The 11794-nt window shown below is 45.9% G+C and overlaps 1 protein-coding gene across 1 annotated transcript; it reads right to left on the reverse strand.

The window, feature by feature from the left end:
• Nucleotides 1-9074: 9074 nt before the first annotated feature.
• Nucleotides 9075-9987, reverse strand: Scgb2b24 (secretoglobin, family 2B, member 24). Its single transcript, NM_001408766.1, has 3 exons — nucleotides 9927-9987; nucleotides 9281-9462; nucleotides 9075-9170 (listed from the first exon to the last, which is right to left on the reverse strand). The coding sequence occupies exons 1-3, from the start codon at nucleotides 9985-9987 to the stop codon at nucleotides 9075-9077; spliced, it is 339 nt and encodes a 112-aa protein (NP_001395695.1).
• Between the last annotated feature and the right edge of the window lie 1807 nt (nucleotides 9988-11794).

An 11794-nucleotide genomic window follows, 5' to 3' on the forward strand; every position in this document is an offset into this window, starting at 1 on the left:
TTTTTCCATGGTAAATCTAAATTGCATAAAACCCACCAAAGCACTGACAGGTTTCTGTTTTATGCCAGTAAGGCTTACTCAGTTGAGACCCATGGAGCCCATGCCAAAAAGATATTCTTCTTTAACCAAAGTGATTGCTACCATAAAAAAAAAGAGAAGGGAGGAACCTTGAGGGAAGATAGAGCCAGGTAGCTTCCAGGAGAGTCCCTCAAGAATCCTTAGGGCTGCCAAGAACCTTCCACACATGGTGACGATGTAAACAGTCAAGCCATGGCAATTCTGAGGCCTCTCATGTGTGTCCTGGACACAAGTCTGAAAGCTATTACCCAGAAAACACTCTTTGCAGACAGAGTGGGGAAGATAACAGAAAGACTTTCTTCAGTGGTCAAAAACCAACTTTTTAACCAGAGGCTAAGTCACCCTGAGGAGTTAGATGAGAGCGAGAGAAACTAAAACGTAGAAGGATAGTCATGTTTTTGTTTTGTTTTGTTTTGTTTTGTTTTGTTTTGTTTTGTTTCTGAAAATAGACAGAGACCTTCCAGGAAATGGGTACCACACATTCCTCCTCTCATGTCTAAGGTTTCCATGGAGTCACGGTGGCTGACAGGCAGAGACGTTAAGCCCTTTCACCTCACTCCTGTCCTTCATGGCACATCTGCCGGTCAGCAGAATCAGATAAATCCCTGCTAACTAATCTTGGCAGCCTTTGTCACAGCCCAAACAAGAGAGGTGTTCTCACGCACTAGGGAGAAATTGAAAACAAGCACCAGCTCCATGGCTTCCCAAATGAGGGATCTTAAAGTCTACTATGAAGAAGTGAAGCTAAGAGAGTTTAGCTATGTTTACCCTTAGTGACACAAAGGAAAAGACAGTTTCATGTGGAAGGTAGTGTGGTCCTAGGTTTCTATCTCAGTTGACCCCCATTGCAAAAGCCCCACCATATCTGTAAGTCTGGTTCCATGGGATCTGACTCCCTCTCCCAGCCTCAGTGGACACCAGGCAATGTGGTGTACAGACATATGTGCAGGCAGACATGGATACATATAAAATTTAAAAATAGGTAAGTCTTTCAAAAGCGCATTGTATGCCTTAAACATACACAGTAATTAATAAGTTAAACCGGTTTCCGTAGAATGTGGTTGGCTCTATGGAGGAAAACAAACGATTGCACGGAGCTACATTTAAAGTCTATCATTTGTTCCATAAAATAAAACTGGTTCTTCACTAACACAACTCTCGGGAAGCAGAGACAGGTGGATCTCTGTGAGTTCCATGACAGCTAGGAATTCATAGAGAGATCTGGTCTCACCAAAACCCAATCCAAAACCAAAACAACAACAAAAAAGGGGAAGGGCTGTCCTTCCTGGGTGAACCTGGAGGAAAATCTGCTAGAGATATAAATCAGTATGGCAGGGTGTGAATTTATCTACTCTTGTGTGGGAAAAGCTGTTGTGGGAATTTTTAATCTCAACCCGGGGTTTCCAACGGCCTTTGACCATTTAGTTCCTGGATAAAAGGCACACACATACCTTATATTTACAATAAGCCTTAAGCAACACAAGAGCTGGACAGACAACTACCCTTTATATATTTTACTAGAATCTACTTTCCTGTCAATAACCCCAAATTATTATTACCTACTATGTTTCATCTGGGCTCTCCTATTGGTCAGCCCTGAGGCCCACATTTTTATAGTACACTTAACCCATAGTGGCTTCTCCCTCCTTCTCCAGTACCTTCTTCCCATAATCCTATTCCAACTCCAAGCCCTGGAAACCTAAACCCCACCTATGTCCCATGCCCAGCTATTGGCTGTTGGCATATTTATTAACCCATTGGAAATAACTTAGGGACAGAGTCACAGATCTATGTGCACTCTCTAGGTCTTGGGGGGGGCACCCTAAGCATTACAATAGACAGGAAGACCAAACCTCAGCAAAACTCCCACATCTAAACCAACGCAGAAGGCTCATGGAATATACAGCACTACATTATCTGCTCACAGAATTGGGGGTAGAAGGTACATTTTCATGTATTTTTGCAAATATATATCTCAGCGTGCTTCATGAGAGTAAAATAGAGAAACTATGAGGGGTGAGTATCTCTCAGGAAGAAAAGTGGAGCTCAGAACTCACTTGTACTGTCACTCATAGCAAGTTATCACATCTAAGGTTGAGTTCGAATTTAGTGAAGACCAACCTAAGAATGGGGGTCATCAAACATGAATCTATGTAATGTGGCATGGGAAAAAAGATCATTTTTTTCTTTTAACCTGCAACTCAGAGGACAAACTCAACAGTTATTTGTTTGAAGATTCGTTTTACTATTAATTACATCCATATGATGTGGAAGGGTTATGGGCTTGAGTAGGTAGGTCCCCTGAATGCCAGAAGAGGACATGTGTTACAGCCATTGCAAGCTACCCAAGGTTCACCCATGTATCACCAATATCTCTCTCACATTCCCTATATCAGATCCCCTTGATCACAAAATGGACATTCTAGATTTTTATACATCTCACCAATAATGTTCTCTCAGGACCATATTGGGCATAATTGAGTGAATAACTGTGTTTCTAGTTACTTTGTATTTCACAACTGATTTTCTAAGATAATCTTTATTCTTGATGTAGATTGCCAGTAATTAAAGAGTCAATTTCTAGTGGGGGAAACAACCTGGGATACAGAGATGATTCAGTGGTTAAGACCTCTTCCAGAGGACAAGTGTTCTCAGTGCCTATGACAGCTTACAACTGTCTATATCTCTAGTTCCAGTGGACCCAAGGTCCTCTTCCTGCCTCTGCCCCACACAGGCACACTACAGTGAATAGGCATTCATGTAGACATGATACATACAGACTTAAAATAAATATATTTTTAAAATATCACTTAATACAACCCTACACTCTCACAGTAACAAATTGCCACTTTCCTCATATTCTGTATCAGCAACTCCTATAAACACATGTTACTTTGAACATGGCTGACTACAGAAAACTTCTGTGGGAATGAACCTGAGACTCCTTAGAGCTGGAGTCCCCATCTACTCAACTCAACTGCACTCTCCCCAATCATTCCAACCAGGATCCTACCTGAAATTTTCTTTTCATTGCCAAACATGCAGGATACCACACAACTGCCTTTAAATTTTTTCTGTGCCCCTCTCTCTCTCTCTCTCCCTCTCTCTCTCTCTCTCTCTCTCTCTCTCTCTCTCTCTCTCTCTCTCTCTGTGTGTGTGTGTGTGTGTGTGTGTGCACGCACAAGTTGATGTCAAATGTCAACCTACAGGGATAGGTTTGGCCCCATCTTTCTACCATGTATATCTTGGGGGAATAAACTCGGGTTGTTAGGCTAGGGAGCAAATGCCATTACCTATTGAGCCATCTCACCAGTTCCACAGCTAACATAGTAAAGGGTCAGTCCACATGCATCTGAATAATAATTAGGGAATAATATTAACTCTAAAGTCATTGGGTGAACATATGGTTTCCTGTGTCATTGTAGAATAACTGAAATAACGTTTCCTGTGCTTGCTTTCAGTCCTTTCCACAGCAATCTCTGCACATCCCTGTAGCGGGAGCAAGAGCAGAACTCTGGGACACCAGCGAGGCTGACCACCAAGGGGCTGTATGTTTCTGTGGGGCAACAAGATGGTGTTCATGCCTGTGAAAGATCAAACCTTGGGAACTACATTACCCAGAAGAAGCAGCCTTAGTGTCTGCAGGTGTTCGTCAGGCAGGGGCTTTGTCCATACAGGATTTGAAGAGTATGAATTTGGGCTGCTGCAGAGGGTTAAGGAACTGAGAAACTCAAGGAGAGCATGTCCACAAGTCTCCAGAGGATGCTGCATAAGTGACAGCGGGACAGGCCGGTGTGGCTTTTGCTGGGCCACACCTGGCACAACTTTGCTCAGCTCCTGGTCTGCAAGTGGTGGCCACCCTGACACCTCCTACCTGGGAAGGTGCTGTGGCCCCAGGCTGCACTTGAGGGCAGCCAAGTGCACATCTGAAGTCAGATGCCATGTCCACCCAGGTCTTTTCAGCCCTGCCCAGATGATCAGGACCAGGGAGCCTCCTTTGAGTGAATTTGTTTCTGTCCCCCAAGTGGGAGGGCCGGAGAAGTTTTCTCTACAGGGAGACCCACATGAGAAGAGGCTTAAAGATGTGCTTGAGGAGAGATGGGAAACTGAGCAGTTTTCTCGAGAAGAGGGCCTTTGATTCTGAGGGTGCTGGTGCCACCATGAGTTGAGGAGACTCCTTCTTGGACAGGATTAGAAAATGGCCCCAGAGGTTGCTCAGAGGGAAAAAAGACTTGGTGTTCAGTGCGAGGGAGGGCTCCAGTGTGGAAGGAGTTTCAGGACCTTTTCTTGTAAATTTAATATTATTTTTATATGCATGATTTTTTATGAATGTATGGATGAATATGTTTTGCCCATATATGGGCGGATGTACATGTAAAGCCCAGAAGATGGGTCACTGTGCTGCAGGGGTGAAGGTACATGAGGGATTTTGTGGCCACCCCCTGGGGTGTCCTCAAAATCTCTCTCCTTCCACAATATTTTTTTTTAATAATCCCAAACTTTCTGACTCAGGAGTCAGACACTGGGGTAAAAGCCTGCTAGCTCAGAGAGGCAAAGAAAGCACACAGCTGACCTTCCTACTCCCAGAAGGAACACACACCGTGTCCTTCTCCATGCTCTCTTAAACCCCCTTCAGCTCAAAGACCCTCCTTCCTCTTTCCTGGGTTTTCTTATGTTCACTCCCTGTTAACTGGTTGCTTGTAACACCTCTGGCCATATCGTTGACTTTATTTAGCTCTTGCTTACACAAAGCTCTTGGACTAAAGGTGGGTGCTAGGGCTGAACCACACCAGAACAAGAAAGAGACTTTTTTTCCAGTTCACCATCTTGGGGTTCATGATCTGATCAGATGTCCTGCAGCAAGTGTGGGTCCTCTCACAGTATCGTGCCTTCACAGGTTTCCTTAGCTTTGAAGAAACTCATGAGCTAAGCAGAGCTAAGCAGAGCTAAGCAGAGCTAAGCAGAGCTAAGCAGAGCTAAGCAGAGCTAAGCAGAGCTAAGCAGAGCTAAGCAGAGCTAAGCAGAGCTAAGCAGAGGTAAGCAGACAGTATCTCACGTCACCTAGGCTTATATATCCCACTCCTTTGTTATATAGAAACTAGACTACAATGAACTTGCCTTTATTTCTGACAGTTAGACCTGTGGTCTGATCAGACCCAGACACTCAACCCAGAACAGCAGCTGTGTGGACACATCCCGGTGTCTGACTACCGGAGCATGTCATATAGAACATACCACAAGCACCTGAATTCCTGTGTGCACACCCTGAGAAGAGACAGCTGGCAGTCATTGTTGCAGCTCAGTATCTTGTTGAAAGAGCCAGAGTTGGGGGTTATTCTGAGGTCAGTGAAAAAATTCTACCACAAACCTCTGAGCAACAATAGACTCCCCCTTCTTCCTGGAGGAGTGGAAAAAGCTTAGTTCCTAGAACAACTGCAAGACAACTATCAGACAAAGCCACCTGTGACTCCCCGACCCTTGGAAAGTCCCAGATAGTCCACTGATCATGAATCAGTTTGAAGGTCACTTCGCCCCACCAATAGTACCCTGCCTAGTTACCATTGTTCCAATTCTACCCCAATTGTTTGAAATCTGCTTCTATCAAAGTTATATAATTCCCTGTTAGAGTCTGCCAGGGGTTATCTCCTTCTTGGCAACCCCAACATGTTGGAACAATAAAATTCCTCTTGCTTTTGCATTGATTGCTACCTCCGTGGGTCTATTCAGGAGGTTGTGGAAGAGGTTCAATTCAGACCTCACAATGTCTTACAGGATCAGAGAGTCAAAATGCAGGATCCAGGCCTAGAGTGGCAGCTGAGGAGTGGAGCCTTTATTTGGAGGTATTAGTGACCATGAAAGCTTTGGAGTTGGTGGGCAAGGTCCTCAGAACCAGGTTTTAGTGCACATCTGTGGGACCAGAGGAATACTGGAGCTGTGAGGAGCAAGCCTGGAGCAAGAGTGAGGTCAAGGCATGTTCAAACCCAGGAAATCTCATCCTGAGAAGGGCAGGAGTAGGACAGTATGTAGACCTGGTCCCCACATTTGCCCCACCAGAGAAGGCCAAATATCCAAGTAGCTGGGTTAAAGAAAGCTTCCTTTCCCCTTATAAGGTCATGTCCAACAGCACCTGGAGTTCCTCCTTATGCAAATGAGGCATTCCTGGCACCATGGCTCCAGCCACTGATGTACACTCATCACGAAAGCCTGTACTCACCCACAAAGGTTAAAATAGCTTTTCTTTTCCTCCAACTAAATGAACTGTCTCACTGAAGCCTGTTTCCCAAGAGTGTTCTCATAGCACGCAATGCCGCCTGAGATGGATCTCTGTCTCTCTATCTCTGTCTCTGACTCTGTCTCTGACTCTGTCTCTGTCTCTCTCTGTCTCTCTCTGTATGTCTCTCTGTCTGTCTGTTTCTCTCTCTCTCTCTCTCTCTCTCTCTCTCACACACACACACACACACACACACACACACACACACACACACCTTGGCCATTCCCAACATTACAGTAAGGGGAGGGGCAGATAACAAACAGCACATATCCTCTGGCAGGGAGTGGAGATCAGATGATAGGCAGGAGTTTATTTTACAAATCAAATAAGACCAGTCCTACAGCTTTACCCTGTATCCCTTGGTGGCATACCCTGCCTTCAACCCTAAACTTTCCAGCTGTGCTGCCTTTCCCCAGAGGCTTCTCCTTACAGAACCCAGACATTTTGTTCTCCACCTTCCTACTTCTCCTCTTCTCTGCAAGTGCCCTTTCTCTTTCTTTCCTGGTCCCTCCCCATGGTGACTTCCCTGGCCTCAGTCCTTGGGATCAGGGAGCTCATCCCAGAGCAGCTTCTCAATAAAATTGCATTAAATATAATCTAATATGCTTTGATTGATTGACTTTACCAGCAGAGAAATGTCTTATCAACTTGGGTTGATCAAACGTCTTTGGCTCATTCCTTTCCATCACTCTCATTTGCAATGGACCATTGCAAATAAAGCTGCTCTCTTCTGTGCATCAATAACCAGGCATCAAAGGCCTGCAGGTCTCACTTCTACATGTAAGACTTTCCCTTCTAGACATGATGGCACAGGAAGGTTGACAACGAAGGAGCATACTCCTTACATGTCCCAAGAGAAGGCACACAGGTCATGCCACACAGAGCTTTGTGAGAGAGACCAGTGTTGATCAGGAGACAGAAAAACACAAGGAGAAGGCATCACACTTTGCTTGGAGATTTCATGGGCACAGCAAACAATTCTAGGGGTTATGGGTTTGAATAATCCCAACAGGTTTTAGACTCAGGACCCTGCCTGGTCCTGAAATGGTGTTTTGGAAAAATATGTATTTGGATGTTAAAAGTTGGAGATGATCTGTTCACTCAGGAGTCATTGGTTTGCCTGTGAAAGCTTTGTCCCTGGGGAGCCCATTTGTTCTTCCTGAGGAAGCCTTAGGTGTTGTCATGTCACATCAGGAAACATGAACAGAGCAAAGGCTCCATGAGTGTCAATCTTACACACTGAGCAGTGTGTCCTGTTTGTGTGACGTTCAGTCCCTCTGCCTGCTCACCAGCACTTGCTCTGTTCAACGAGTCTTCTCCATTTTTGCCATTATACAGGATAGGCGCTGTGCTGTGATGCTGTAAGTCCACTATAGCTAACGGAGTTCATCGTTTTTCTTATGCTGCTTACCATTCTCTCCCTTTTAGCTGTTTCTCTGCTGTTTTGGGTTTGAGTGCATGAGGGAGAGCGGGCACGCACAGAGCACAGTGTGTGCATGGAGATCAGAGGACAATACCCACCATGGTTTAGGACAGGTCTCTGGCAGTCTGACAATGTGGACTGCCAGGCTAGGTGGCCTAGACTCTTCTGGGAATTCATCTGTCTTCACCCATCTCTCGACAGGAGCACTAGGACGATACACACATGCGACCAAGTCTGGCTTCACACGGGTTCTGAGAGTCAAATTCAGGTCCCCAATAACGAGAGGATCAGTCTACACATAAAACCTTCTTCCCAGCTCTTCTCTCTTTTTTCTTTCATTGGACATCAATTCCTATCTCTTTCCCCATGAAAGTGTTTTGTTTATTATTAAGTTTGGGGTTTTTTAAGATTTCTTTTTTATTTTATGAATATGAATGCACAGCCACTCTCATCAGACACACCTGAAGAAGGTATCACAGAGGTTGGGAGTCACCATGTGGTTGCTGGGAATTAAAACGTGGGACCTCTGGAAGCCCAGTCAGTGCTCTTAACTGCTGAGCCATCTCTCTAGGACCTTGGTTTGATTTTTGAGGTAGGTCTCTCTATGTAGACATGGCTGTCCTGGAACTTGCTATGTCAACTAGGCTGTGACAAATGGGGACTCTCACTAGCAAACAAAGAGAATCTGAGAAGTGCACCATTGTCATCCCCTGAGTTCCTCCACTGTTATAACTGGAAATATGGAGGTCACAGACCTGGGATAGTCTGGAGGCCACACATGATGAGAGTGTCTGTGCACTTCCTTTCTGTCCTGCCAGCCTGGTGAAGCCTGTGGCTGCTTACACGCTATTTGCCCTCAGACAACTCCAGTCTCTGCAGTCTCACACAGCTGCAGTCACCAAGCAGGGGGTTTACACCTATAATCCCAGCACTTGGGAGGAAGAGACACATGGATCTCTGTGAGTTCCAGGCCAGCATGGTCTACACAATGACAAAAAAAAGAAGGCTACCATGGGTCTCCCATGATCACCTGGCTAGTCAGGGGCAGTCCCCCTGTTCTGTGTCATTTCTCTCACTGCCTCCCAGATCCTCTGAAGCCCTCAAATGAATCCCAGTTAGCACACAGACACCAGGCACAGAACAGAGCTGCAGGCATTTATTAGAATCAGCCTAAGAGACTGAAGGATGAGGGCACAGGTGTCAGGAATCCAACTTCAGGAGAGAAAGAGGACGGACGGGTCAGCAAGATGGCACTTGGATCGGACATGTTGCAAAGATGAGTTGCCTATAACCCATTAACATCTAACGCAACTGTAACTTGCTTAACAGAGCTGTAATTTCGGCTACAATTTCATTACCATAGTATGACAGGCATTCTGGGCTGATGACCATGGCTTTCTGGAAAACAGAGACAGAAGTGGCCATAGGCAAGGGGCAGAACCTCAACAGGGCTCCCCAACCACCCATGATGAGACTGCTCTTCATCCACAGATAGAGAGGACCGTTACCAAAATTTTGGGTTCCAGAAATTTGGCTTTTAGTCCTCCTTCACGGAAGCATTGCTGGATTTTTTCATAGGCCTCCCTTTCCCCGGTAGTAGCATTGTATGCATCAAGCTCATGGTTCAACCACAGCTTGCTCCCCGAGAGAACACCCCCATAGGCAGTGAAGAAAGGAAGGCATGCTTCTGCTGCAAACACAGACAGAAAAACATTGTTAAAGACCCCAGGGTGGTGAGACTTGAGTTCTCTTGCTGCACCTGCATATGCTGCCATAACAGACTTTACCCAGAGTACTGCCCACCCAAAGACTGCAGCTGCCCAGATACAACATGCTTTCCATGAAACACACTCTTCTAGCAGAAAAAGATAAGATACGTGAGGAAACACGCTGCATATCTGACCTTCACAAATGTCCCACACTTGCCTCTGTGTCAACTGTGCATCTAAGGGCCCTTCCTCGTCAGTATCATCACCAGCACACCTCCATCTCCCCATCCTTCCCACCCCAACTGTTGTAACCCAAAGCAGAAAGAATCAAGAGTTTCCTGCAGCTCCTTGTCAGTGGCCTCCCGAGGAACCTAGATCTGTCTCAGGGCTCCACTTAGAGATCTCCATGGGACTGAGATGGGGTGAGCGAGGGTCCCACTCTCACTTGTCTGGAAACCCAGCTCTCCAATCACCAGCAAGGTCAGCAGAAGAAGTGTCCCCTTCATGGTGGAGAGTGCTAAATGCTCTTCTCAGAGCAGATCTTCCTTATAAACCATTATCTCCCTTAGTCCTGCCAAGCCCACCCCCAATCCTGCCTCCAAATAGCTTTGGACAAGAACCTGGCACCTGTGGATCCCCTTCCCACTGGCACGGGGGAGGGAATATGGAGGCCCTCCCACTCTGAAGAACAAACAGCCTGAGACAGCCTGATGTCATCAGTTTCTGGAGAGAAGTTGTTTTACCTTTGCCAAAGAGGGGTTAGGGTTGACCTTTCTAAGCAGCCCGAGTGCTGAGCCAAATGCCCTGTGGTTCTGTTCCACTTGTCACCTCTTCTTCCTGGTCCCACTCTTCACCTCTCCTTGCTCCAATCATCTAAGCTGCTGAGGCCTTTGGATTAGAACCTGGGGACATAGAGACTATCAGTGACTCTCAGCCAGGGTAGCCCCAACTGTTCGGCCATGTGGTTATCCTTGGAGGTTAGTGATGAATTCTTACCACTAATACTGCTTCACTCCATGGTAGTTCATTCTTGTGGTCCTGTTCACTTTGTCCCCTCTCAGCTCTATCAGTAATCATGTCTCAAAGAGGTTTGAACAGGAGAGTCCATGTGGTCAGAGCTGTGAGCGTGAGAGCAAGGGGTTCACCCCTGTACATGAGCTCTCAGTTGTCTACAATCCTCAGGCTACTGTGGACTGCCTGTCTGTAAACCACAGTGCTCCACAGGCCACAGCAGTGCTGTGTGTGTACACAGTCTCCAGCTCAGATCAACCTACTTACCTTAGGGAAGACATGTTCAGCACAAATGATTGTCATCTGGGTGTTGTACTACACCTTTCTCGAGACAGGAAGCTGTTAAATTCAACCACCTCAAGTTCCTGCATTGTGCCTATCTCACCCTCCAGAACTGTGGCTCTTCAAACTGTGAGGTGAAACCATGTTCTCAGCTGGTATTTTGTTATTTGTTCACTATAACAGTGGTAGAATACATACATACATACACACACACATGTATGTATGTATGTATGTATGTATGTATGTATGTATGTATATGCATGTACAAAACCCTGGGGTTATTCCACAGCACCACACAAACAGGGACAGTCAAAGAGATTGATAAGTGTGCAAAGTGCTTATTATCCATGCATAAAGGCCTTGGTTCAGATCCCGAGGACACATGAGAGTGGTGGCATGCAAGTCTAATCTCATGTGAGCTCCAGGTTCAGTCAGTGACCTTGTCTCAAAAAATAAGGTGGAAGGCTGTTGAGATAGCTCAGTGATTAAAGGTGCAGTGATTGAAGGTGAAGACCTGAGTTCAAATCCCAGTACCCACCTGATAGAAGAGAACTAAGCCCTCTAAATTGTTATCTGAACTTCATACACACACACACACACACACACACACCACACACATTATGTATATAAACACAAATCTATATGGAAAAATGCAACTAAAGGCACCTCGTTATCTTTCTCTGGCCACCTTGTGCATACACACATGTATGCCATGTGTCTTGGTTACGATTACTGCTGCTAGCAGTGAGAATTCACCATGACCATAAGCAGAGTAGTGTAGGGTCACCTGGAAGTAGACACTTGCTTGGTCACACTATGCCCCTGTCTCCATTCCCACTCCTATACAGAAGAGAAAAGCCCAGAGCAGGCACACTCTATAGACCTCTGCAGCCCTCAGAAACTGCAGTGTCATAAAGAAAGACAAGTGGGCTCAGCAAAGAGCTCCCAAGTTCATCTCAGTACTTGGCACCTCCTTGCCAAACAGTTACAGGATGTAAATCCTATTTGGCTCTGCTAACC

This window comes from Rattus norvegicus, chromosome 1, assembly GCF_021556685.1.
Source record: "Rattus norvegicus strain SHRSP/BbbUtx chromosome 1, alternate assembly SHRSP_T2T, whole genome shotgun sequence".
In the NCBI taxonomy this organism is placed as follows: domain Eukaryota; kingdom Metazoa; phylum Chordata; class Mammalia; order Rodentia; family Muridae; genus Rattus; species Rattus norvegicus.

Excerpts from the sequence above, each read along its gene's own strand:
- Scgb2b24 (NM_001408766.1), bottom strand. The coding sequence starts at position 9,987 with ATGAAGGGGACACTTCTTCTGCTGACCTTGCTGGTGATTGGAGAGCTG. Across the intron at positions 9,463-9,926 it reads AGAGCTGGGTTTCCAGACAA|CAGAAGCATGCCTTCCTTTC; the intron begins GTGAGAGTGGGA and ends CTGTGTTTGCAG. Across the intron at positions 9,171-9,280 it reads TTCTGGAACCCAAAATTTTG|AAAGCCATGGTCATCAGCCC; the intron begins GTAACGGTCCTC and ends TCTGTTTTCCAG.